The sequence below is a fragment of the Medicago sativa genome, chromosome 7 (genome assembly GCF_051527215.1).
Source record: "Medicago sativa cultivar Bolivia chromosome 7, Bolivia_mono, whole genome shotgun sequence".
Lineage (NCBI taxonomy): Eukaryota > Viridiplantae > Streptophyta > Magnoliopsida > Fabales > Fabaceae > Medicago > Medicago sativa.
This window is the reverse complement of record NC_140755.1, coordinates 100,797,868-100,825,293: the sequence shown is the minus strand read 5'-3', so window position 1 is coordinate 100,825,293 and position 27,426 is coordinate 100,797,868. Positions and strand designations below refer to the sequence as shown.

The 27,426-nt window shown below is 34.8% G+C and overlaps 4 protein-coding genes, 1 long non-coding RNA gene and 1 pseudogene across 6 annotated transcripts; 2 read left to right on the top strand and 4 right to left on the bottom strand.

The window, feature by feature from the left end:
• Positions 1-131: 131 nt before the first annotated feature.
• Positions 132-22,516, bottom strand: LOC146911268 (putative mannan endo-1,4-beta-mannosidase 9). Of its 2 annotated transcripts, XM_085724955.1 has the most exons (6): positions 22,076-22,516; positions 2,433-2,485; positions 1,687-1,881; positions 1,162-1,284; positions 868-1,061; positions 132-646 (listed from the first exon to the last, which is right to left on the bottom strand). In XM_085724955.1, the coding sequence occupies exons 1-4, from the start codon at positions 22,428-22,430 to the stop codon at positions 1,216-1,218; spliced, it is 672 nt and encodes a 223-aa protein (XP_085581081.1). In that variant the 5' UTR covers positions 22,431-22,516; the 3' UTR covers positions 132-646; positions 868-1,061; positions 1,162-1,215. The 2 variants fall into 2 exon arrangements, with proteins under 2 accessions (XP_085581081.1, XP_085581083.1); XM_085724957.1 differs by lacking the exons at positions 1,687-1,881; positions 22,076-22,516 and having other exon boundaries at positions 2,433-2,469.
• Positions 5,428-7,196, top strand: LOC146911271 (uncharacterized). The gene is made up of 2 exons (XM_085724954.1): positions 5,428-5,742; positions 6,174-7,196. Exons 1-2 carry the CDS (start codon positions 5,573-5,575, stop codon positions 6,829-6,831), a joined length of 828 nt encoding a protein of 275 aa, XP_085581080.1. The 5' UTR covers positions 5,428-5,572; the 3' UTR covers positions 6,832-7,196.
• Positions 8,551-11,253, top strand: LOC146911270 (uncharacterized). The gene is made up of 9 exons (XM_085724984.1): positions 8,551-8,608; positions 8,888-9,492; positions 9,601-9,786; positions 9,870-9,950; positions 10,054-10,140; positions 10,216-10,356; positions 10,437-10,561; positions 10,644-10,719; positions 10,835-11,253. The coding sequence occupies exons 1-9, from the start codon at positions 8,551-8,553 to the stop codon at positions 10,979-10,981; spliced, it is 1,506 nt and encodes a 501-aa protein (XP_085581110.1). The 3' UTR covers positions 10,982-11,253.
• LOC146911269 (protein FAR1-RELATED SEQUENCE 5-like) lies at positions 18,198-22,042 on the bottom strand. Its single transcript, XM_085724953.1, has 4 exons — positions 21,549-22,042; positions 20,939-21,056; positions 18,517-20,811; positions 18,198-18,428 (listed from the first exon to the last, which is right to left on the bottom strand). Exons 2-4 carry the CDS (start codon positions 21,044-21,046, stop codon positions 18,414-18,416), a joined length of 2,418 nt encoding a protein of 805 aa, XP_085581079.1. The 5' UTR covers positions 21,047-21,056; positions 21,549-22,042; the 3' UTR covers positions 18,198-18,413.
• A 1,151-nt stretch (positions 22,517-23,667) lies between the features above and the next one.
• Positions 23,668-27,097, bottom strand: LOC146911266 (uncharacterized). The gene is made up of 3 exons (XR_015018966.1): positions 26,625-27,097; positions 25,856-26,035; positions 23,668-23,965 (listed from the first exon to the last, which is right to left on the bottom strand). It is a non-coding gene; the product is annotated as an uncharacterized LOC146911266 (long non-coding RNA).
• On the bottom strand, positions 24,466-24,556 carry LOC146911267 (small nucleolar RNA Z159/U59; annotated as a pseudogene).
• Positions 27,098-27,426: the final 329 nt, after the last annotated feature.

The following is a 27,426-nucleotide window of genomic DNA, read 5'->3' as shown; positions in this document are numbered from 1 at the left end:
CATCATATTATGTCCATTGTAGAAATTAGCTTGGTTTAAAGTCCATCGAAATGTAGACTTTGAGCATATTGTTAAGATAAGAGTTAATGACTCATAAGCAGTGATATAAAACAATAATTATAAATCAAATCTCTCAGTAAACCATGGAACATTTCATTACATTTTTTTAAAATTTATTTATTCAAATCATAACATTAAATTACATATTGTCATGCATTGGCTAGAAATACCGAATCATTTGAGAACCCGGAAAGAATAATTTTTTTTTTCTTTCTAACATTATCATGCTAGCTATTTGAGATTTAACAATCTCTTAGATTGTTGACTAATAACAAGAGCAGTTGAAGGGTTCTCCTCAAATATGACTTCATATCCATCACGGAAGTTATCCAATCCTTGAGCCATGAATTGCCAGAAAAGCCCGCCAGCACATGCTCTTCCATTGCTAGCACTATCATATACGAAATTGAATAGCTTTTCAAAGTAACTGTTCCTCTTTTCAACGTTATATCCAGAATATTTTGAAGACTTTCCGAACTCAGTAATAAGAATTGGCTTATTTAAAATGTCCTTCGAGTCTTGAATATGAGCTTGAACCCACTTGTCAACAAATGCATTTTGGGCAGCTTCGTCTCAGCTTGATACCCTACATCCATAATTCACATCATATAGATTATTATTCATAGAGATTAATTTTGATACATTTTTTGTCTAACTATTTTTATCGTCTGATCGTGTAAAAGAAATTACAGTGTCAATGCATAAGAATTAAATTTGAATTCATATAATTTTAATTAGTATATGTTGAATAAATAAGTAGTAAGAATTATAGTATACTAAAATAAGAACTATATGTAGAGGATTTACCATGATTCAGGGTAGAGATGAATGGTGGCGAAATCAATTTCGGGAACTTGGTTATTAGAAATGAAATCAGTTCCGACTCCATACCCGGGGTTCTTTTCTGGCATTGATTCACCATAAAATCCTTCAAGACCAACTTCTAGTAAATGGTTGCTATCAATAGACTTCACATAAGCAGCCATTTCACTCTCCCAACTCTGTAATTAATATAGTTAGCAACATCTAGTAAATTTATGTTGACAACTATTATTGACAAGAGCTAGATAATGACACAAAAGTTAAGCAAAGGAAATAAACCTGTAATGATTTGCCGGAAGAGTCACTTTGAGAACGAGGTTCATTCATAAGCTCTCATGCAAAAATGGTCGGGTCATCCTTATATGCCAATCCAGTAATACTATTATTTCTCGTCAAAATAGCCTACACACATTCAATCAAATTCATCAAAAATAAAAAATATATACTTTTATGTTAAATTTTTGAGTCTATTTTTTTAGTGTAAATATGATAAAATGAGAATTTATCAAACTTTGTGAGTAGCCAAACTATGAATAGTAAAACTAATAAATGGGCACTAGAAAATAGTGAAAAACAAATTGACAAGAGCCGTTTTGATGATATGATGCGTATGCATGTATCTCTTTCTCTTTATGTTTTAGCCTTTATTATGTTTTAAAACTGATGTTTTAAATTTTTTGACAGGTTTTTCAAAAATACCTCGACTTTACAGAAAAATGGAGCTTTACATATTATAAGATATGCTCAGTCATTAGGAAAAAAAATCCGTATTTGTCTTTGCTCATTAGCAATTCATATTCTTACCCTGACATGGTTTTTGTAATATTGTTTAACAATGGGATGTATGAAGAAATCATCATCATTGTTCACATTCTGGCCTTGTTCTTTTGCCCATTTGACATATTGACTTTTTCCACCATAATCATTCCAATTATTCACTAAACTTAATATCAATTGCACTCTATTTTTCCCTGCTTCTGATATCACAAAATCCAATCCCTACAACACATGCAAATATTCACCAAAAGTGCCAAATTAAAATTATCATTTAAATTACAAGAAAATATATTAAATAGTACCATATGTATCAAGTTTAATTCATGCAGATCTCACATATGATATGAAGTTAATCAATTGGTCAATTAGGTTGATATATCACTACTATAAAAAACTAAACTAGTAAGAAAAAAATTTATTCAAGAAAAACTAGAAACATCTCTCTAAATCTGTCATTAAATTTAGTGAGGAGAAAATTGAATAGAGATTTCATTTTCCGTCACCAGTTTTTGTGGTTAATTGTTTTAAACCCCTATTTTTTTAATTAAGTATATATAATTTTTTTTTTTTAAGTTAAGTTTTCCACTAATTTAAAATATGCAGGAATATCAAATTTTAAGTTACTATCATGGTAAGAAAATATATGTTTTTTTTTTTTGAGAGAAGAAAATATATGTGTATGTGCATAAAATAATATGTGCACACACAACACAAGCAAAACCTAAGTTTATTTCTTCATGGGATAATTATTATAAGATGCAATTCGTTAATACCCTGAATACATTCTCATCATAAGAACCGGGTGAAATTTGAAGGGCTTTATAACGGTGGGGTTTGGTATGGACAAACACAATATTTGTGCATCATGCACAAGTTGTGCATTTTAAAAGTGAAAGCAATTTTGAGCCATTGATATATTACTATTTAATTGGAACGGTCAGGATCTGTTGGGAAAGTGGGACAGGTGACCTGCTGCCATCAAGTTATCTTTGTGCAGGCGGGTCCCACGCATGGAATAAATCAGACTTTTTTAATGGATTTTTTTGGCAAGTGTTCTGTTGGGCCTTATATAGCAGAACCAGGTCCATAACGCGAGCACGACCGTGTCGTTTTTCAGCGCGACCGTGTGTCTGTAAACAGGATCGAACACGACCGGGGCAATATACAGCACGACCGTGTCAAATAAAACTAGGCTTGAGCACGACCGTGTAGATAAAGAGCACGACCGTGTGTCTGTTTGTATTGGGTTTAATGGTATAAGAAAATGTAATTCATAATAGAAATTAAATATACAATAAATCATATTTATAAATTAAAGAAACATTAAATAAAAAAAGAATAAAAACATAGCAGAGGTTGTTGTAGTAAATTGAGAAAAATTAGATAATTAGATTTTGTTTTGAAAATCACCATTTTAGATAATCCTCGTTTACGTATATTAATTAATGAATAAATATAAAATGTCAAGTTTAGGTTATTCTGGTGACCAGAGTGTGTACATCATTGTTGATTGGGTCAAGGTAAATGGACATTAAAATACGCACAACATTTATACATTAGCAAGAAAAAGTTGATGTATTTGTAAGAATTTATTTTTGCATTATTTATTATTGAGTTTATTTGATTAATGTATTATTATGTTATTTTCATTTCAATGTGTTTAAAAAATAAAATGTAATTTGTAATATATATTGAATTGAATTTATAATTTAGTTTTATAATAATAAAGAAAAAAATAATTAAATACAATCCACATAGTGAATATCTTGATTAATAAATTAAAATTTATCTAAGTACTTTCCGTATAAGATTATTTTTGTTAGGGTAAGTTATGTGGGTTTGATTAGTCGTTGTGTAATATTCATCTAACTATTAGCATTCTTCCAAGAAGTTTAGGTCGAAGTACTGTCGTTTTGAAATTTTGGAAGTAGTTTACGTCGAAGAATCTTGTAGTTATAGTTTTCATTAGGGTTAGATTTGTATGCTTGGTTAGTCGATAACAATAGTTTGATTAGTCGGTGAACGTTCATCCAAGTACTTTGACTACAAGATTCTTTCAGTTAGGGTAAGAGTTGTGAGTTTGACAAGTCGTTTTGAAATCTTAGAAGTTGTTTAGGTAGAAGAATCTTGTCATTAGGGTTACATTTTTCATCAGGGTTAGATTTGTATGCTTGGTTGTTCGATAACAATAGTTTGATTAGTCGGTGAACGTTCATCCAAGTACTTTGACTACAAGATTCTTTCAGTTAGGGTAAGAGTTGTGAGTTTGACAAGTCGTTTTGAAATCTTAGAAGTTGTTTAGGTAGAAGAATCTTGTCATTAGGGTTACATTTTTCATCAGGGTTAGATTTGTATGCTTGGTTGTTCGGTAACAACAGTTTGATTAGTCGGTGAACGTTCATCCAAGTACTTTGACTACAAGATTCTTTCAGTTAGGGTAAGAGTTGTGAGTTTGACAAGTCGTTTTGAAATCTTGTCATTAGGGTTACATTTTTCATCAGGGTTAGATTTGTATGCTTGGTTGTTCGGTAACAACAGTTTGATTAGTCGGTGAACGTTCATCCAAGTACTTTGACTACAAGATTCTTTCAGTTAGGGTAAGAGTTGTGAGTTTGACAAGTCGTTTTGAAATCTTGTCATTAGGGTTACATTTTTCATCAGGGTTAGATTTGTATGCTTGGTTGTTCGGTAACAATAGTTTGATTAGTCGGTGAACGTTCATCCAAGTACTTTGACTACAAGATTCTTTCAGTTAGGGTAAGAGTTGTGAGTTTGACAAGTCGTTTTGAAATCTTGTCATTAGGGTTACATTTTTCATCAGGGTTAGATTTGTATGCTTGGTTAGTCGGTAACAACAGTTTGATTAGTCGGTGAACGTTCATCCAAGTACTTTGACTACAAGATTCTTTCAGTTAGGGTAAGAGTTGTGAGTTTGACAAGTCGTTTTGAAATCTTGTCATTAGGGTTACATTTTTCATCAGGGTTAGATTTGTATGCTTGGTTAGTCGGTAACAATAGTTTGATTAGTCGGTGAACGTTCATCCAAGTACTTTGACTACAAGATTCTTTCAGTTAGGGTAAGAGTTGTGAGTTTGACAAGTCGTTTTGAAATCTTAGAAGTTGTTTAGGTAGAAGAATCTTGTCATTAGGGTTACATTTTTCATCAGGGTTAGATTTGTATGCTTGGTTGTTCGGTAACAATAGTTTGATTAGTCGGTGAACGTTCATCCAAGTACTTTGACTACAAGATTCTTTCAGTTAGGGTAAGAGTTGTGAGTTTGACAAGTCGTTTTGAAATCTTGTCATTAGGGTTACATTTTTCATCAGGGTTAGATTTGTATGCTTGGTTAGTCGGTAACAACAGTTTGATTAGTCGGTGAACGTTCATCCAAGTACTTTGACTACAAGATTCTTTCAGTTAGGGTAAGAGTTGTGAGTTTGACAAGTCGTTTTGAAATCTTGTCATTAGGGTTACATTTTTCATCAGGGTTAGATTTGTATGCTTGGTTGTTCGGTAACAACAGTTTGATTAGTCGGTGAACGTTCATCCAAGTACTTTGACTACAAGATTCTTTCAGTTAGGGTAAGATCTGTGAGTTTGACAAGTCGTTTTGAAATCTTAGAAGTTGTTTAGGTAGAAGAATCTTGTCATTAGGGTTAAGAGCTTGATTAGTCGATTAAGAGCTTGATTAGTCATAATATTCATTTTTTTAATAACCAACAATATTTACATCTATCCAATTTCTATTCAACCAAACACTATTTGTAAACAAACATAGCATATATACCTTTTTTCCATCTACTACCAAACAAACATTTAATGATCTTATTTCACTCTTTTACATAAATTTCTTTCCATTTGTTTCATTAAGCTTAAAATTTTCCAATCCAAACAGATGAGAAGGGTTGGTGTATGGTTGATATAAGGATTGTGATCTCATTCATGACATATATTTTCATTCACGAATTCTCTGCTACCCAGATCCAAGAAAATTGCTTGACCATCTTCTCTACCAATCTTCTCTACGAATTCTGCATCATCTTCTTCTCTTCATCCGAGCTTCAACTTCTTCAATCTTCATCGTAAGTTTAAAATTTAATTAATTTTTCTAAGTTCTTCTTCAATTCCTTTTGGTTTCACTAATAATCTGGATTATTCTTCAATTCCTTTTTGGTTTCACTATTAATTTGGATTTCGATTTTGTTTTTAAATGTTGTTCAATTTCCAAAAATGAAGTGTTGACTATGGTTTCACTTTGAGATTGTGTTGAATGAATGGAGAAAAATGAAAATGAAAAGGAATGGGAAATGTGTTGTGTTGAAATTAAATTTTAAATACAATATTTTTTTTTGAAATGTTAAACCTTCTTGTACTAGTGTGTGATGTTGTTGACTGATTTTGAAAGAGGATGAAATATAAATTGAATTGATTATTTTATAGTTATGGTTATTCATATAAATGTTTGAATTGATTATGTTGTTAACTGTTTTTTTGGATTATTTGATTTTAACAGTGAAACCATGAATGGGGGTTGGATTAGATACGCCAGGAAGATATGCTACTGTCAAAATGTAGCTGTGATTTCGGTGTCAATGACTCTGGAAAATCCTAATCGGTTGTTTTACCGTTGCAAGCACAAGCCAGAAGAGAGTTGTAAATTTTTTCGGTGGTGTGAACCTATTGGATGTGAAAAAGAAACTATGGAACCGGTGGATGTTGAAGAAGAATTAGAATGTGTGCTACTTGACCAAGCTGCGAAGTTTGAAGGTATGAGGAAAGAGCTTGAAGGTCAATTGGTTGAGATGAAAAAAGAGCTTGGTGGTCAATTGGTGGAGATGAAAAAATTAATGGAGGTAGAGATCGAGAATGTGAAGAAGGATTCTGAGATGGAGATATCAATCATGAAGAACAAGTTAGAAGCTCAAGTGAAGTTGGTCCAGGAGGAAAACAAACAACATATGCTTGAAGTGGAAAAAAATCTGGAAATGGAAATTGCTAATTTTAAGAACATAGCCATGGTGGAGATTGTTGCTGTTAAAAAAAGTCAAGTTGAGGAGGTATCTTTGCTGAAGGAAGAGGTAGGAAGGGCAAGAAGTTCATTGTGCAAGCTGAAAGTGGTTGTGCTTATGATGATGTTCATGCTTGGTTGGCTGGCCTTCATTAAAAATTAAGAAGCTTTTCTGGGTTCACGTTGTTCTGAAGATGGAATGGTAGAAGGGAAGTGGAACACGACCGTGTGTATATCTTGCACGGTCGTGTGTGTATTCAGAACAATAAGAAAGCTGGAAGACAGTGAAGTTGCGCACGACCGTGTCACACTAAAACACGGTCGTGTGTGTATTCAGAACAATAAGAAGGCTGGAAGACAGTGAAGTTGCGCACGACCGTGTCACACTAAAACACGGTCGTGCGTGATATTCAGGTCAATTTATTTGTACTTTCTCCAGTATTTTGTTTAGGTTTTTAGTTAATTAAGTATGTTTAATATTGTATTTGATTATGTTTAATGGAGGTTAAGGAATTATGCAACTATATATATTTATATTTTTTTTTTGTACTGCTTAATGATTTTAATGATTAATGTTGCAAGCCTGTCAAAAAATTTTAAGATTTGAAAATCAAAATTGTAGAGGGAAGGGAACGAAATATTTCAGATGAGACCCTAAAAATTTGAAATTCAAATGGTCAAACATATGAAAGTACAGTGGGAAGTCTTTTATCTGCTGGATAATTGCATTGCATCTAAAAATTGTAGAAAGATAGCTGTGATGGGGGTACAGAATTGTGGAGTAGTCTTTATCAATAATGTACTTTTGGTTAGTTTTTTGGGCAAAGGTCACAGCTGTTCCCTAGGGGGTTGAGGAAAATTGTACTTTTGGTTGGTTTTTTGGCAAAAGTAACAGCTGTTCCATAGGGTGGGTTGAGGAAAAAATAGGCAAGCTTGGCTATGCATGTCTTTGACAGTACTGATTTTTTCCTAAATTAATATAAAAGTTGTACCATCTTTTAATAAACAAAAGTAGACAAGACTAGTTGATTGTTTTAATTTAAAAAAAAAAAAGAAGACAAGACTAGTTGATGGGGGTCGAAAAAAAAAAGTAAAAAATAAAAGACAAGTTATTCAAAATAAAAAAAAAAATAGTAGACTGTAATAAATGTTTTCTGTTGTGAAATGGTTAGATAATAATTAGTATCATTAAATTTACATACCAATAACACTCTATATATCAGGACAATCTTTTGTTTGATTTTTACAATTTGTTTGATAAATTGTGTTGTATAGAGAAGAAATTTCTGTCATAATAATCATGCTTTCAATGGAAATTTGTAGTGAAAATTCATGGCACATTATAATCCTGCTATCATCTTACAATGATCGGAAATGCTGGAGTGTACATGAAGATATTGGATTCAGCGATGGCTATGGAACTCTTATATGTGGTGGGAGGATAGAAGAAGTCAAATTTTCGTTACCAGTGGAAAAAAATAGGTATGAATCGATTTTTATAATTTTTTGTTTATGTTATAATGTCATGATTTATTTATGTCATTTAGAAAAATATTAGCACCAAATTTGTTTAAATATCAAGTTATGGGCTGATTAGTGCTTGTACACATATTTTTTAAAGTTAGACAACAAATTATTTAAAATAGAATAATATAACATTAATTGAACGATTACATAAAGTTAAAATTACAAATGCTAACATTAATTAAAAATGCGAAACATTAAGATAGATAACAAGAATCGATAGAAGCTACTAGTCGGATATCTGACTTGTAACATACAAGTACAACGGGTCTCCCCCGTTTGTCCTCCATCGAAACATGTCTTGAACATCAGAGTCGCTTTCAAGACTATCAAAATGATAACTTAATTTCCAGTCGTTATGGACAGTTTCCAAGGAGTAGTATGGTGTTATGACAGAGATTTTCTTCACCTTACGGGTAGGTTCCATATATCTAGTGAAATATTCGTTGAAATAGCCAGTTAGTTCCGATAGCGTATCGATCGGTGGGAAGTACCAAGAGTCATACTGTTTAGCAATATGCTCAAATTTGACAGTGCAACGTATTGCAATTGGCGGCGGCGGCGACATGTTGAAAATGAAAACTGACTAAGTTTAGTGTGTGAGCAAATGAAAGGGTGTGTATGTATTTATAGGGAAAAAAATAATATTTAAAGTAATACTATTTAAAAATATTTGGCAAAAGGTATTTAAGTAGTTGGTAGTAAAACAGGATTTAAGGAACCACCTGTGCCACCCGAACAAGAACGTTTTGCGAAGGAGCTAGCTGAATTAGGGGTGGGTTATGAATCTGAAAAAGTTGATGAATCTTTTGGCAAATATATTCATCAAGGTTTTCTTCGTGAAAATTTTGCCGAGGGTACATCCAAACACGATGTGTTTAATGGTGGGAGCAACAGTGTCTTTGGTGGAATGGACAATTTTGACGATCATGCAGTTGATGTTAAGGTTTCAAAGACTAACTTTTCAAAAAGTGTGGGAAAAGCTTTTGTACCGGACCATTGGCTGGAGGAAGAGACACCGGACAAAGGCAGGACGAGTGCTAAGCAAAGTGGTCTCATCACAAAGAGCGACTACAAAAGAAAGTCTAAACATTTGAGCCAAGCTGCACCATCTACGGTCCCAACAGGTAGTGTCAACAAGAGATTGAAATTTCACACCCCTTCGCCGACGCTGAAGCCAACAAAAAGTAGTTCTTCGAAAAAAAGCGCCAAAGTTCATCAATCGGCGAAGAATTTCAAACGACAATGGGAAGAAGCAACTCCACGAAGTGCTAGGAAGAAAGATGAAGTTACACCGAAGGTAAAAATAAATAATATTCAACCAAATTCATTTGTTGATTTTGTAATATGATAACTATATGTGACTGGTGTTTTGCATGCATATAACAATCCAAGGTTTACACTGCAGGGAAAGGAAGTTGCTCTTGACGAAGAAACGAAACGAGCTCTTAGGAATGCACATGTATGCTCCTACCTTTTCGAGAAATCACCTGAAGGTAATTTGATTAACGAGACACTTGTGCTGACAATGGGTCTAACTGCTACAAGGTCTGAGCTTCAATGTCTCCTCCCTTCTGTTCATATAACTGAATTGGTAAGAACACGGATTACCTTAAATTTGAATTTGGGCTATTTTTGGCAAGATTAGGTAAACTTACAAAATTTATACATTGCAAGGTAATTGCATTGGCAGCGGCAAGGATAACATGTAGACACACCTTGAGGCAGTCTGTTTGGTGCCTCCCTCCATCATTTGCGGTTTGGCTATTATTTCTCTACTATAATGTTAAATTTTCTATAAGTTGTTTAAAAAGCAAAGTAGTAGTAACATAACAGGGGATATTATTTTGTTTACAAATAGTTTGATTTCGAGGAAGGATTAAAGTTACCAGAAATGAGAGCGAAGTACTGTACAGACTGGATGGCACCTTTCGCACAAGTGAAGTTTGTAAGTATACATAGCAAAACTTTGAAAAGATTCGTCGTTGTCAATCTAAAACCATTGCATCATTTTGCATTACAGATATATATTCCATTGAGGGGTGCGAATGGTCATTGGTTTGTGATGGTGGTACATGTTCCAAGCGGAATCACGTATCACCTTGATTCTAACTGTCCAGCTGGATTAACCGAGAACCAAAGACATCACAAGATTAAAACAATGGTAAATAACTAATAAACTATTTCAAATAAATACTTGCTATTACTTCTAAAACATTGACATAGAAGTCCACTTTATATCAGGGATTGTTGTTACATCACCTTGTGAAGGGTGATGAGTACTCCACGGTCTTTCGCAACAAGAGTCATGACTTTGAAAAGTTTGAAATTGTCCGGCCTAGTGGAATGGCTGATGCCCGGAGTAGTAGGTAAGATATTGTAATTTCCAAAATTAATGAATCAATTATTGTGCTTCTGTTATACGATATAACGTAGTTGTTATCATTACAGCGAAAACTCCGGAGTATGGGTGTTGCACTGGCTAAGTATGGAACATTATTATAGGCCGGAAGATTTTCATAGCACCGTAAGTTTTCTAAAATGTAATAATTAGATATCATTCTTTGGTCTAAAGTAATTCCACATTCCATCTTTATGTTAATATTTTTACTAAGCATTTTATTTATTTTTTTCAAATGTAGATAAACGAGAAATCTGTGCGGCTGAACACTGCGGCTGAACTGTTGATTGGGGATCAAAATTCCCTCCGCTTTCAAGTTCACGAGAAGACCGATGCATTTGTGAAGACCAAGAAAGACAAGAAACCCATTGATCTGGATACCGATTAATGGTGGGAGCAGATTTATCTCATCTCCAATCAAACCTTATTTTTGGAGTCAATTGTGGTTTGATAGGGAGATGAGACATGTTAAGAAACAAGATTTTTTGCTTATGGGTGCCATCAATTATTTGTTTTGGCTAAAGGGCCCATAAATTTTGATGTTTTGTATTGTTGTTTTGGTTAACTATGTAATGTGATTGATGAACAAAAATCATGTTTCTCGTGAACAAGATTCAGTCTTACCATGGTTAACTATGTAATTTATATATCATATTTTTATGTCCTATAACTTGGCTCACTATATCATATTTTTATATATCATAATTTATATATCATATTAATATACATTTGATTGAAAAATTAAAATATCAAAACGATCCAACGATATAGAGGGACATTGGTACTTAGAGTCAGGAAAAAATGGTATTATTTAGTTACATTGGACGCACGCCCTTGTCAAATATATGCCAATCGTGTCAGTCAATGCCCAGTTAAAAATAACAAAGTGCCAGAAAAATTAAGCACGACCGTGTCAATATTATGCACGACCATGCGTTTGATCAGGTCATACATTGAGGTTAGTTTCAGGGACTTGACACACGACCGTGACGAAAAATCACACGATCGAGCGTATGCAGCAGATCATGAAGTTAAATTGTCTGATAATTAAACACGACCGTGTCATTAGAACACACGGTCGTGCGCGAGCTCATGCCATATTATGTGTGTAGTTCCAGTGAGTTAGCACACGACCATGTGATTAATCCACACGACCGTGCGTATGATTCAGTACAATTCCACTAGAGTTCCAGTGACATTGCACACGACCATGTGTTTAATCCACACGACCGTGCGCTACATCCAAACACATAATGGGTTTTAACCCACCCATTCACCCATTTGTCCATACCAAACGACACCATTCACCCATTTTCTCTAAACTCCTCTCAACTTCTCTCAACTCCTATCAACTTCTCTCATCTCCTCCCAAACTTCTCTATATCTCCAAATCTTCAACAAAAACACTCAAATCTTTCAAAAAAACAAACAAACAACTAAGTTATCTAATCACAAAAACCCAAATCTCCAAACTTCTCTCTTCTCTTACGCGTCAACATCGGTCACCACCCTCACTCAAGTAAGTTCTCTACAAACCCTCTAATTGTAAGTGTGTCTGTGACATTGATTCATCATATGTTAGCAATGATTAGGGGTGTCCATGGTTAACCAAATATAAGAACCAATCCACTTAAATGGTTGTAGTTTGAGATCCAAACCATTTTTCTGGTTCATAAACAGTCTGGTTCCCATATGGTTCAAAACCGGTTTAAACTGGATTTGATTAAAAAATGGTTTACAAATGGATTAGTTACAAAATCTTATTTTTTTTCTTGAATTTAGTTTGAAACAACTTTTATTGAATTGGTACTGAATAGTTTTTCATTCAATTGATAAAAACCAAAGTTAGAGAATGATAAAAGGGTATCGTGGAATTGGTACTCTTCTCCGATTCCAATTTTCATTCAATTGATACTCTTCTCCGATTCCAGTTTTCACCAAAGGGTATCGTCGATTTCAATGTGGTTGTCGTCTCCGCCGTTGTTGCGGTTGTTGTCTCTATCGCCGTCTTTGCAGTCGTGAATAATGGAACGTGAATAATGTTAATAATGTTAGTGAATAATCAAATGAAAAGGGGATTTTTTATGCTATAATGGAACGTGAATAATGTTAGTGACATATTTGTTTTCATCTTTGTTTTCATCTGTGTTTGTTTTCATCTGTGTTTGTTTTCATCTTTGTTCATCTTTGTGTTTATTAATGGGATATATTTATGTTTAGTGACATTTTCGTGCACTTTCCTGGTTCATTACAATAACCAAATTCACACATGAAAATTTCTAATACTGAAATTTAAACATAACACAAATTAATTTCATAAAAGCATAATGACATTGATAAAAAATTATGGAAGTAAACTACACCCATTGATTAGGCTTAACACATGAACAATTGTACTATTAGTAGTGTGTGATGTTTCAATTAGAAAAATAGTGATATCTACATTCAAGCTAATATGCCCATTGTGCTAATTGTTGTTTGATTGATATTAAATGGAGTTCATTTGTAATTCCATTTTTTTTCTATGAACAGGAAATCAAATTTCTGAAGAATGACCAACAAGAGAAAGGCTGTTGATGTTTCCGACGGTTCATGCGGCAGGAAGAAAAAGGGTAAAGGTAATGAGCTTGGGATTATCCTGACCACCTCATCTGAAAGGTCGAGGTACAACAGACTTGTCCTGAGAGGATTTATACATAACAGGTATCCCGACGATTTTACTTTAGATAAATTAGGTATAAGAGAGAATGTTTATACACTACTTGGTAACATAGGGTGGAGTGAATTTGTAGGAAGCATTTACCATACCTATGAAAGCCAAACACTTGAATTTTTGAGTACCCTCTGTTTTAAGAAGGATAAAGATAATCTCACTGACCCGAACCACTTCGTTTCATTCAGTTTGAATAACCAAGAGTTTGACATGACACTTTCTCAATTTTGTGACAAAATGGGCTTCGCAAGCGCGGGGCTCATTCATGGCTCTCATAACGAGGATACTAGGCCTCAAGATTATGACCAACAAGAGTTTTGGTTAAAAATTAGTGGGCATGACCATTTCTATGCCCAATCTGCCAAGGCAAGCATGATTCATAACCCTGTTTTCCGCTACGTCCATAGAATTATGTCTTGCACCGTTTTCGGTAGGCCGGAAACGGGAACGGTGAGGGCTGACGAGCTATTCATTTTATGGGCCATGGTTAACAAGCGTGCTGTCAACACTGGTTACTACCTACTAAACCATTTGGCAAGTGTGGCGGCGGCTAAAAGCAAGGGTAAGATAGTGGTGGGAGGAGTGATTAGATTCATTAGTAAGAAGCTTGGAGCGAATGCTAGAGCTGACGGACATTACCTTGAAGGGAACTACGAGATTGATCTTGAATTCTGTAAAAATATCCGTATGGTTAGGGAGGTAGATGGGTCGAATACAAATTTTCAATTGTTGATATACGGCAAAGATTCAATTTTATTGCCAAATCCATCGAGAACTGACACCACGAACATAGAAAATTGGCTTTATCATGATGTAACACAACAGGTACCACAAGTGCATAATGAGCAAGATGAACCTCAAGAGCAGCAAGGTGAACCTCAAGAGCAGCAAGGTGAGGATGAGGAAATGGGTGATCACCATGAACAACAACAACCCGTCGGAGAAATGGAAAATGAAGCGGACTGGCGTCGAAGGATTGAGGCTAAGATCGACAACCAAGGACAATTGCTTCTTGCAATTATGCAACACCTCAACATCGAAAACCCTCAAGCCGATCCTGAATAATCACGTTGCACGACTTGGTTACTTCAATGCTTAGTTCTTTTTTTCTTTTTGAATATGCTCCATCAAGACTTGCAATCCTTATTCCAATATGTTGTGAACAATGAATGTATTAATTTGTTCTTGGTATGTACAATGAATATGTTGCTAAATTTGTTCTAATGTTGTTCCATCTTTTCAATTAATTTGTTCTTGGTTTGTGGTTTGTACAAGAAATATATGCACTATTTTATGATTGAAACAATCATACTTATGTCCTAAATCTTGTATGATGTCCCCTCGTTCATATTATATCTTTAATCATTTTTTTGACCAACTTTAAACATGTTTTGTTGTTTATTTTATAAGGATATAACAATTTTTTTATTATAACATAAGACGGAGGATGTATTTGAGGATATTCTAACCATATGGCCGATATTATATCTTTCCACACGACCGTGTCATTCAAACACACGACCGTGTGTTTGAAATTAACATAAAGTACGAGTCTTCACACACGACCGTGTAACTCAGAAACACGACCGTGTGTTTGAAATTAACATAAACGACCAGAGTCTTAGCACACGACCGTGTCATTCAGAAACACGACCGTGTGCTTTAAATTAACATAAATCAAGCCATTTAAGCCCCACCATTCACTCATTCTCAGCAGTTACAAACGTGTTGCTTCTCTCCTAAATACTTACACACGACCTGCTTCTCCCATACAGCCATATCTCTCCAACACTTCATCATAACCACCCAAATCTTTGAAGATAAACCACCAAATCAATCTAAATCTTCCCTTTTCTCCCATAGTTCCTTATCTCTCCAGATCTTCATAAACCACCAAATCAATCTAAATCTTCCCTTTTCTCCCATAGTTCCTTATCTCTCCAGATCTTCATAAACCACCAAATCAATCCAAATCTTCCCTTTTCTCCCATAGTTCCTTATCTCTCCAGATCTTCATCTTTATCTTTATTCTTCACTTTATTTCTCCAAATCAATCCCTTGTAAGTGACTATATGTCTTATTCTTCATCTTTATTTCTCCTTCATCAACATTTCTCCAAATCAATCCATTGTAATTGTCTATATGTCTTATTCTTCATCTTTATTTCTCCAAATCTTCCTTGTTAATAAATTAGGGTTTTTGTTTTTGTGTTAAAAAAAAAATATGATTCTTAAATCTCATTATTTATTAAACTCTTGAAAGATCTTCCTTGTATGATTTGATATTACACGTGCATTTTTTTTAGCAGTTAAAATTGGAATTTATTCATTAAAATTCACACATTTCAAAGTTCAAATGTTTGATCTAGCAGTTAAAATTGTTAGTGTGTCTATGAATATGTATATGAATTTGGTTTTTTTTATTTGGGTATGAATTTGGTTTTTTTATCATCAAGAAATGTTAAATACTACTATTTGGTTGTTTTATTTGGTTAAGAATCTTGTGTTTGTTTTTTTAAGGTTGATTTATAATTATTTTTTTTTGTTTGCGACAGGAACAAAAGTGTTCAAAAATGGCTTCTAAGGGAAAGGGAGTTGATGTTGGTTCCACTTCTCACTGCACCAAGAAAAAGGGTATACAAAATGCGAGGGGGATTATTCTGACCTCCGAATCTGAACGGGAAAGGTACAACATGCTTATGAATAGAGAAATTTGTGTGAATAGGTATCCCGATTCACATGCTTTAGAGGCATTCGGGATAAAATCCAATGTTATGACACTCCTTAATAACATAGGTTGGACTGACTTTGTAGGAGATACGCATTATACCTTTGTAACATCTACACTTGAATTTATGAGTACCCTCTGTTTTGTTCCGGATAGAGAAAATTCCAAAGTTTCATTTAGCCTCGGTAACGTAGAGTACAACATGTCACTTTCTCAGTTTTGTGACAAAATGGGTTTCGCAAGCGCGGGGCTCATTCATGTCTCTCGTAACCGCGTTAATAGGCCTCAAAATTATGACCAACACGAGTTTTGGTCACAAATAACTGGGCGGGGCCATTTTGAATCTAGAACTGCCAAGGCTAGTATGATCCAAAACCCTGTTTTCCGCTATTTACATAGAGTTATGGCCTGCACCATATTCGGTAGGCCAGAAACGGCAACGGTGAGGGCTGATGAGCTATTCATTCTATGGGCTATGGTTAACAACCGTGCTGTAAACACTGGCTACTACCTTCTAAACCATTTGGCATATGTGGCGGCTCAACCCAAAGGTAAGATGATGGCGGGGGGATTGATTAGTTTCATCGGTTGGAAGTTGAAAGCAAAATTGGCAACCGACGAAATTGGCATTGAGGGGAAATACACCATTGATATTGATTTTTGTAAAACTATACATATGGTTAGGGACATAGATGGTGAAGGCAAGAATTTTAGATTGTTGGTATCCGACGAAGATTCAATTTTGTTGCCGGATCCATCGAGAACTGACACAACAAATCTTGCAAACTGGCTTTATATTGATTTAGATCCACAGGTACCTCCAGGGCAGCATGCGCAAGATGAAGAAATGGGTGAGGGACAACAACCTACGGAAGGAAGGCAAGACGACGATGATTGGCGTCGAAGGATGGAGGCTAAGGCTGACAGGACGCATGAGGAGGTTGTTTTGATCAAACAAATGCTTGCATCACAGATGCAACAACTCAACATGCGATATCCTCCAGCCGGTCCACAATAATCGTGTTGCACCTATGACACCTTACTTAGCTCTGAACTTGTTTGAAGAATTATCATTTTGTTGTAATTTATTTAGCTCTTAACTTATTTAGCTCGGTACACACTCATAATGAATATTCTGGTATGTTGTGTAAATATTTTTTGTTAATGATTGTTGATTGGTTCAATTGGATATGTGCACTTGTTCATACGAAAAAAGTGTCAATATAGACATAGGAAATATCAGACTGTGGTTTGATACAGAGATGAGACACGTTAAAAAACAAGATTTTTGGAGTCAACTGTGGTTTGATACGGAGACGAGACATGTTAAGAAACATGATTTTTTGCTTATGGGTGCCATCAACTATTTGTTTTGGCTAAAGGGCCCATAAATTTTGATGTTCTGTATACTACTATTTGGTTAATATGTAATGTGATTGATGAACCAAAATCATGTTACTCATGAACAAGATTCAGTGTTACCGGGGCAAAATTAATTTTTATTTCATATTTTTGTCATAAAATTTGCCTCAGGTTTAATATACATTTGATTGAAAAATGAAAAAATCAAAACGATCGAGCGAAATAAACGGACATCGGTACTTAGACTCAGGAAAAAATGGTATTACTTGGTTACATTGGACGCACGCCCTTGTCAAATATATGCCAAACGTGTCAGTCAATGCCCATTTAAAAAAAAAATAAAGTGCCAGAAAAATTAAACACGACCATGTCAATATAACACACGGTCGTGCGTGAGTACAGGGCAAATTGTTTAGTTGCAGTGAGATTGCACACGACCGTGTGTTTAATACACACGGTCGTGCGTATGCTTCAGCACAAATCCAAGCAAACTTCCAGTGAGATTGCACACGACCGTGTGTTTAATACACACGGTCGTGCGTATGCTTCAGCACAAATCCAAGCAAACTTCCAGTGAGATTGCACACGACCGTGTGTTTAATACACACGGTCGTGTGTATGCTTCAGCACAAATCCAAGCAAACTTCCAGTGAGATTTCACACGACCGTGTGTTTAATACACACGACCGTGCGTTATTAAAAAACATAAAATGTCATTCAGTAATCGTAAATGAAGACAGCTTCCCAAACACAATTCGCGCATAAGTTCAATATAACTACTTTTGGTCTCATAAAGTTCAAGATAAATACTTTTGAGTTTCAGGGAACTCAAACAAGAACGCTCACAACAACATAATTTTAAATTTCTTAACAAATTCAAAACCTTAAGTCTCAACATACACAAACCCACAAAAACAGTTTTAACAAACTACATAAAACGAACAAATTCTTCGATCCTCGAACATCTCCACTTCAACAACATACTTCAAACTTCATTCTCCTCCATCACTTATCACTTTTAATTCAAGCCATCCTACATTGTCAAATTATATTAAATTAGTTCAAAAAATTGATAAGAATTTGGACATTTCAAAATAACACAATAACAGCTTCATACATACCATAGGAATGTTCCAATCTTCGTTATCATTATAAAAGTCTTGTTCATGATTGGAATTTGAAGACTGAGTTTCTTCTTGACGGAACCGACATGACACGCGATTGTGACCCTTTCCTCCACATATTCCACATTTAGGCGTGCTCCGTTTTTTTTTCGCATTTGCATTTCGAGTTGAAGAATCGGCTGCTGCTCCACCTCTTTTCCTAAGCCGCTGCGGATTACCTAAGCTTCTTCCTGTCTCTGGACCCACAACAAACATCTCATCAACTTCACCCCTGTTGAATGATTCCAATGTCTCAGTGTGTTGTTCAACCATTTCCATGGTTTTGTGTATGTAATCTGGATTGTTACACTTTAACACGGCGTTTGCCATCCTCTTACAACGCTCCACAAACATAACATACGTAGTTACAAATGCAGGATCCCGGTGACTTGAACTATTAGCATTTTGGGCATTGATAACATCTTTAGCACGTTTGGTCCATCGTTCCATCACAACAGATTCCGGCAATTTTCTTATGTTCATATACACTAAAACAGCTACGATATGTTCACAGGGAATACCAAATGTCTCCAATTTCTTGCAAGAGCATTCAAATGTTAATCGTTCTTGGCAATATGAAACAGTCCAATGAATGTCATCTCTAGGGTATTTGAAAACATTATAATTAAAAATGGAACCATTGCACACCTTTTCTTCGATTTTACAACGACAAGCTCTCTCCAATACAGGCCTAAAAAGCTTGAAAACTGACCTTGTATACTGTTTTGCAGCTGATTTCTCTAAACTCTTATGCTGAGTTTGCAGAACGGTTTCACCAAAGGAAGATGCATAATCCGCCTCTATTTCTCTGTATCTAACATAATTCAGCCACCGGATAAAATGATTTAAAAAATCCACCAGATTTGACAGCACAGTAACATATTTTCCAAATTCAGAATGAAGACCTTCACACCTTGAGGTTGTTCTAAAACCAGCATAGAATGTACCCCGAATGTGGGCGGTTGACCATTGATTCCGCTTCTGATACAACTCATGAATCCACTTGTTATTTTCCAACTCAAATTCAGCAACCAAATTCTCCCACCTACTTTCAAACTCTTCGATATCAAAATCACCAAACATACATCGTTTGAACTTCGGGACAAATTTTGGATTTTTTATATTGCTTGATGCATTTCTTGCCAAGTGCCAGGCACACAAACGATGATGAGCGTGTGGAAATACACTTCTAATAGCATTCCTCATGGATAAATCTCCGTCAGTTATAACCGACACAGGTGCCTTTCCGTCCATTGCCTCAAGAAATTGTTGCAAGAGCCACACGTAACTTGCCTCAGTTTCATCACCAACAATTGCACTGCCGAATATTACACTTTGATTGTGATGATTTACTCCGGAAAAAATAACTAACGGGGTATTATATCGAATTTTTCGATAAGTAGCATCAAATGCCAAAACATCTCCAAACACCTTGTAGTCCATACGGCTAACCCCATCACACCAAAATAAATGTCGAAGTGTTCCATCCTCATTAACAGTGTGCCTCCAAAACATCATATCGTCTGTCCTAGACAATCCCTTCAGAAATTCAACTGCTTCATCTGCATCTGTTGTCTTCCTCTCCCTCTCCTTGAATTGTTCATTGTACATTGTCCTTTTTGAATATCCTAGATTTTTGAATCCACCAGCTTGTGAAGCAAAAAGACCATAGATACGTGTCGTAGGAATTCCAGCATTTCTCATTGCTTTCATTTGAAATTTGTCATAATCACTCATCTTTCTATGTGCAGGTAGCATCCCCTCATACTTCTCATCCAAAAATGTGTGATTATGAATATCGTCAAACATTTTTATGTACCACCGGTCACTACCGTAGTCAACGTGTACTAGAATTTTTGCCATACACCCACACCTACTAGTTGGCTTGTGCTCTCTTTTTCTTTCATGATTATTGACATTCCTTGCATCCCGGTGACCTTCTCTATGACAAACAAAGGCTTGTTGAATAACTTCGCCATCCTTGTTCTTAACAACACGGGATCTTCTACCAGCAAATCCGTGCACACAACCGTACATATTGTAAAACTTGAATGCAACTAGACGATCCGGAAAATGGTACATCATAATTTCATCAGAGCTTAATTCCTTGAAATTAATTTTCTCAAAGTCAGTCGTGCAATCAACCGCAAATTCATCATCGAAACTGCACCCATACATCGAATTGTACGCGTCTTCCATATCATCATCCGAGGAACACGCAAAACTCTCCGAACAAGAGCCACTGTCCAAGTCCTGTAGAATATAACATGCTAAATAACTTAGTAATTGCAAAACCTACTACCGTAATTAACGTATGCTTTTCGCTAATATATGCAACTTCTATAATATTTTAGACAACAATGTAATCACTTTGACATACCTCTGAACCTTCCACACCTATGTTGCCTTCCGCAGTTGTGTTGCCTTCCCCAGTTTTGTTGCTCACATTCGAAACTTGAAAAATTTCAAGAATTTCACTAATATCCATTTCGATGTTCCTAATACATACATAAATTCAATTAGACACAATCATTTGGATAGCCAAACACGGCAGGAAAACAAGGTTGGGTATACTAGTAGAAGAAAAAAAACTTATTCAATGAAGCTTTGGTACAAACCATTCAGTGCAAACCAATTAAATTTCCTGATAACTGTAACACGACCGTGTCAATATAACGCACGGTCGTGCGTGTTCCAGGCCATATTGAGTTTAGGTCCAGTGAGATTGAACACGACCATGCCAAAAAACCACACGGTCGTGTGTATGCTTCAGTACAATTCCAACTACAATTCCAGTAAGATTACACACGACCATGTGTTTAATCCGCACGACCGTGCGTTACTCCATAAAAGTAAATCTAAAATCGAAAATTCAGAACACAACAGCAACTTCAATGGTGACCATCTTGTTCAAAATGCATTTCAAGTATGAAAACTAGTACTAGTATGCAACAACCATACTTCATCATATCTACCAAGCTTATACATACCTTCAAGTTTAAAGATTTCAGAAATCTACCAACACCTTCAATGAATTCAGATCTACAAACCAAACTAAGATGCAATCTCCAACCTTCAATGGAAAAATGAACTGATATTGAACAATAATTGATGGATAGATTGGTTGATGGTGAGTGAAAATTTTACATTAATGGGTAGGTTGGTTGATGGTGAATATTAAATTTCTGGAACTATGAAGAAATGAAGAACATGAAGGAGAAAAGGATGCAAGAAGGAAAACGTGAAAAAAAAATTATGTGAGAAACTAGTTGTGCTGATGTGTTACCAAGGGTGAATTACTACTCTCAATGTTTAAGTTTTGGGGGGTGTATCCAGCAAAAACAATAAAATCAATATTTTCCTTTATAATATGTTTTCCTTTTATTATTTATTTATTTTCAGCAGGTTACCACACCCCACCAAAACTGCCACCTGTCCTTAAATTTGTGCATTTTTGTTATTTGTGCATGGTGCACAAATCTTACATTTGTGCATGCTAAATGCCACCCTTTATAACCTCCATCATTGAACGCCCATGTTCTTGCTAAGTTCAAACCATTTTGGGATGCTTTCTGCAAAGTTGCAGTAACTTTGGACATTGTTGATGGGTCTGAAGCTATGTTCATTAAAAAATAGGAGTTGAACCCGTTCAAATACAATGACTTTCCGTTCAAAACAAAATGAGTTCCATTTCGTTGAACAAAACCACTTTTGTAAAGTCTAGTTTTACTATTGGTTGAGTGAGTGTGTGAGTTATGATGATGATAATGATGATGTTTACCATTGATACCCTTGCAATTCACATATTGACCAACAATTACATTCAATATTGTCACCAAAAACACTATAAAACCCAACTTTTGGAACCCCATAGCAACAACACCAAAAACTAGTTAATGAAAGTAACAAATATGCAAATTAAAACACAAGTTTGAGAGATATTAATATGTGTTTTGTTTGTTTGTTTAGTTTCTATGGGAAAATTGACAAGAGTGTAGAGAGGTTTATATGGAGACGGAGATGAACAAATTAAGGTAGCATAAGAAACAAATTATGAGCTTCATGCCATGCAGTGGGTCCACCAAAAATCTGAAGAGTTTGTAATTGGTGGAACTCAATCAAAAATTATTTTTTATTGGACCCCGTATTCTCAAATTCAGTTTTTTTGGCCGTTGAGTTTCGTGTGCATGGACTGTATCATATTAAGTTGGACCTGGTGAAGTATGAAGAAATATTATGGAGCATACTATTTAGTATTTAATTTCTTCCTTAATAATCCTTGATTACCTATGAAGAAAAAGTATCTAGGTTGACTGGTTCATCGTGGACTATCAATAATAATCGTTAGATTTTTGTATGGGAGAAAGTTCACTTGAAAGATGAAAACTTACTCATGTATATCTAATAGACATGAAAGGACTAGTTTTCGTGATTTATTATGAGCATTGTCTCGCTCGATTACATAATTTTTTTGGTACAAAAGAGAATCAAAGTTCAAAGAAGAAAAAACAAAAAAAATTAAATGGACATCTCTAAACATACAAGCTCCGAAAGTATCATTAAAAGTAATATTTGAGGCTCACTTAGAAGCACGGCCTCCACACTAGTACAATTTAAAGAATCCAACAAAAAATTAAATTTAGCTAACTAGCACAACTTTTTGTCTTCCCTACTACAAGAAATGTTGCATTTTGCCAGGGGCAGAAGCCCTGGCAAAATGTTAAAAGCCTTGGCAATTGGACGTTTGCCAGGAGTTTTGCCAGGAGCAGAATCACCAGCAAATCTGCTCATCGCAAATGACCCTGCCAGGGCTTTAGCTCCTGGCAAATTGTGTCTGCATGATTGCAGGCTTTTCTGACGTTGTGCAGACTTTTGCAGACCATGCCAGGATCATTGCCAGGGGTTAACCCCTGGCAAAATGCAAACGATTTTTTATAAAAAAAAAAAAACGTTTTTTATTTGTTTAAAAATTCAAAATATTAAAATTTAATAATTAAAATAATTTTAAAAAACGTTTTAAAATTGTTTTTTAATTAGATAGATATTTATTTTAGGGAATGATTATTAGATATATAGTAGGCATTTTTATTCCTCAAAAAAAAGTAGGCATTTTTATGGCCCAAAATTAATACAATACATTGATAAAAATTGATAAGAAACATATACATTCTCAACAACTAGTTCGTCTATCCGTGCGTAAAAACACAACTCAGAGATATGAAATACCCACAAATTACTTGCCAAACAATACAATTGGTTTAATGTGATTTTGTGATAAATGGAGTTCATCACTGTCAATAAGTCTCAAGCACTTGGTGAAAAAGAAAAAGAGAGTTGTGACAAACCACATCCTTGGTGTAAATGGAGCCAAAAAGGCCAAAGCACTAGTTTCTGTCTCACGATTCATCTGGAGAAAATCAAGACACAGCAGGAAAATTATCAAAAATCAAGCTTGGTTACTTATTCAATATTTATCAAACCACATCAACATGCCATGAAAAGGCATAAACACACTACATCAGAACATTTTGTAATCGAAATATACATGAAACAATTGTTAACAGCAGCATAAGACAATCTCTTGAATCCTATTTCCTTATGTACATCAAAAAATTAGATTTTGAAAAATAATGCAGTCTATTAGAACAGGTCATCAAACTAGAAATGATTTCCTAGACTACAACTCTTACTATTGTGCAGCGTGAATACAACTAAATCATATGATATATCGACGCAACAATCCAAGTTAAATTCAGCTCACAAATGCATATTTTTTCTAAATCCATATATCATAAAATATTACAAAAAATCCTATATAACACCGCATAGATAAACAAAGCATACATACAATCTGAAGCACAAAGTGTTTTTTTTTTTTCATTTCTGATAAAAATCAAAATTTGAACAGTCTCCTCAGTTCAGGTCTCCAATAATTTTCTTCCACACAGGAAAATCTCAGAAGAACGAAAGTTATATCATTTTGTTCATCATCGGAGACTAATATTAACAGTTACAAAACCCCTTAACTATAAAACACTCACAAAAACCCTCAACTAAATCAATAACTACAAAGCTCATGAAACAATTAAAAAAATTGATTTGGGAAAATAGAGACCTAAAAAACTAAATTGATAATAAAATTCGAATGAAAAAGTGATAGAATTCGAATGGAGTAGTATTCTATCAGCCTGTATTTAAAAGTGATACTAGCTTTCTACCATTGTTAACCTTTAACAAACATATCAGTGACATACACTTATGTTCTTAGTATGCAATGTTCCTTGTTCAGTTGAGAACTACAGCCTATACTTGTGGCAGTTTCCAACTTCATCTCAATGTTACACTAGGTTTATGGTTTATGGTTTGGCTCTTTATTTTAACAAAACAAAAAGCAATATATATGGGAAAGTGAATACAACTCAAGACATAATACCATTCTTATGCAGGTGGTAAACCAAGTGTTGTCCATGTTTAGTGCTCGGATATGTAGTTATTATTTGACTCTTTTTTCTTAATAATTCATTCTGAAAATTAAAAATGTACTTTTCTACACTATGTATGGTTGTTTATTACTATAGGGCATCTTGTTTAACTTATTTCTTTGTAGTTACTTAATGTTTGTGTTCATTTGGATAATTTTCTTTGTGCATATTATATTATAATTAGGACCATCATGATAACTGATAAGATGTGCTTAAACTACATATAAATCATCGTCATATGCTCAATTACAATTTACAAAAACTAACTTAAATGTCATCTTAACCAATTTTTCAGAAATATGTTGAATTACAAGACTAAAAGCTCAAGTCAAAAACTATTTTTCCACTGCACAGGGCCCCTAAACAAAAACAAAAGCCAATACACTAAAGTGAAAAATCACCCCACTAACCACTAGAACACAAACTCAAGGAGTGGCAAAATTCAAGTAACAGCAAAAAACTCCACTAATGGAAATAAAGACTAGTCACAAAGCCACCATGGCTATAAGAAGTCTAATAACTTATTAAACTAAGGGTTGCAAGCGAATATATAATAAAACCTAGAAGAAGTCTAATAACTTAGAAACTTAAAAGGCCCAACAACATGTGCCTGATAACTGATTATCTAACGCATCATAAGAACTATTTTTTAAGTTTTTTTTTTTTTCGTTTCAAGATTCAACAACTTAAAATTGATCTATACATGTATACATGCTAGAAGACTTCAATTCCAAAATGGTTCATGTGAATGGCACATAAGTTAAACTATATCAAAATTCCATGGTTGAATGAATCAACAAACATAAAACTAATACCTGTTGTGTTGTGCAAAGAGATGATGATAGAACACGGCTTCACTGCGACAATGAGAGTTGACGGTCCACGGCGAAAGTGAGAAGAAAGGAGCTGAGAAGGGTTTTCCCAACGTTGGAGATCACATGAATCCCATCAGCTCTGCTGTCAAAACCTCTTTCAGTTCTATTTCCTACAAGTAACTGAATCCAATTTATTCAAAACATAATCAAACATTCAATATTATCAATTATCCAATTCAAAACCTTATACAGTAATCAAAATATTAATCACAACAAGCAAATTGCAATATTACATAAGCACTTAATATTATACAATACAAGTTCAAGTACTTGTCTCAAAATACAAACCTCCCATACTTACATGATGCATAACTTCTTTCTCCATATTGCTAAATAAGATACAAAATAAAAGATCATCAAAGCAAACTAGCAGCATAGTTCACAATCAGTGCATCCTCACATAGCCCTATCCTTACCTTTGTTCAGCCGTCCATCTGTAACTTAAACTAAACTATCCACCTGACTTATAATCCAATTTAGTTTCAAAATAATTAAGTTTAATGATTTTCAAGCATAAATTAGGACTAAATTGGATTCTAATAACAACTTGGTATCATATATCCACTTAGGCCCTACTAGGAAGCTTAAAAATCATCAATTTAAAAAAAAAAGAACATGCTTAGTTGGTGTCTTTTCTAAAAATCCGAAAAAAATAATATAAAAAACTACAAAAATTTAATTTAGAGAAGAGGTAAAAGATGGAACTCACCAAAAAGAAGAAAAGATATGAGATGGTCGCCGGTCACATTTCCGGCAACGCGGGGACAAGTTTTGGTGTGGTGGCTGCCGGTGAAATGCTCCGATTGGGAAATTTATTTAGGGGTTTTGATGAGAAATCTATGGAGAATAAGATTATGAACTTACTTTCACAAATGACACACATGATGGCTGGAAATCGAGATATAAGGTGAAAAATGGGGTTTTTGAAATCTCTGTAATCTTGAAAAAAATTAGGTGGTTTTTAAAGAGGAAGAAGAGAGGAGTTCAAAGGTGTTGGTTTCATGGCTAATAGATGTCAGAGTATGTAGATCGGTCACCGTGAAGATGGGTGGTTGTGGTGGTGTTTTCTGTGGAAGGAGAGATAGAAGCGCAGAGAGGAGAAAATGAAGGAAAGATTTCTGAAGTGAGAGAAAATAGAGGAAAAAGTAGCGATGTATGCCAGGGATTTTGACATGTTACCCCCTCTTAAAATTTGCCAGGCATTGCCAGGGCTTGCTCTTGGCAAATTTGCCAGGAATTCTTGCTCCTGGCATAATTCCCCAGCTAATTGCAAGATTTCTTGTATATGTATGATGAAATTGGGACGCCAATCTAAATCTAAAAGGGTTTGAGTTCAACACATCAAAGTGGGAACCTTCCCAATAAACTTGTAATTTGTAACAATAATAGTAGAAATTTTAGAGTCACTTTCAACAATGAAGCTAGAAATGCACTCCTTCCAAGTCATATCCAAACCAATGAATAACACCAACATCTCAACAATAAGGGTGTCACAAACTCCTCCAATTTTC

Coding starts and splice junctions, on each gene's coding strand:
- LOC146911271 (XM_085724954.1), top strand. CDS start 5,573: ATGGTTGATATAAGGATTGTGATCTCATTCATGACATATATTTTCATT. Junction 5,743..6,173: donor CAACTTCTTCAATCTTCATC/GTAAGTTTAAAA, acceptor TGATTTTAACAG/TGAAACCATGAATGGGGGTT.
- LOC146911270 (XM_085724984.1), top strand. CDS start 8,551: ATGGACAGTTTCCAAGGAGTAGTATGGTGTTATGACAGAGATTTTCTT. Junction 9,787..9,869: donor CTGTTCATATAACTGAATTG/GTAAGAACACGG, acceptor ATACATTGCAAG/GTAATTGCATTGGCAGCGGC. Junction 10,720..10,834: donor CGGAAGATTTTCATAGCACC/GTAAGTTTTCTA, acceptor TTTCAAATGTAG/ATAAACGAGAAATCTGTGCG.
- LOC146911269 (XM_085724953.1), bottom strand. CDS start 21,046: ATGGATATTAGTGAAATTCTTGAAATTTTTCAAGTTTCGAATGTGAGC. Junction 20,812..20,938: donor TAGGTGTGGAAGGTTCAGAG/GTATGTCAAAGT, acceptor TATATTCTACAG/GACTTGGACAGTGGCTCTTG.
- LOC146911268 (XM_085724955.1), bottom strand. CDS start 22,430: ATGGGGTTCCAAAAGTTGGGTTTTATAGTGTTTTTGGTGACAATATTG. Junction 2,486..22,075: donor ATGGGCGTTCAATGATGGAG/GTTATAAAGGGT, acceptor CCAAACCCCACC/GTTATAAAGCCCTTCAAATT. Junction 1,285..1,686: donor ATTACAAAAACCATGTCAGG/GTAAGAATATGA, acceptor GAATGTGTGTAG/GCTATTTTGACGAGAAATAA.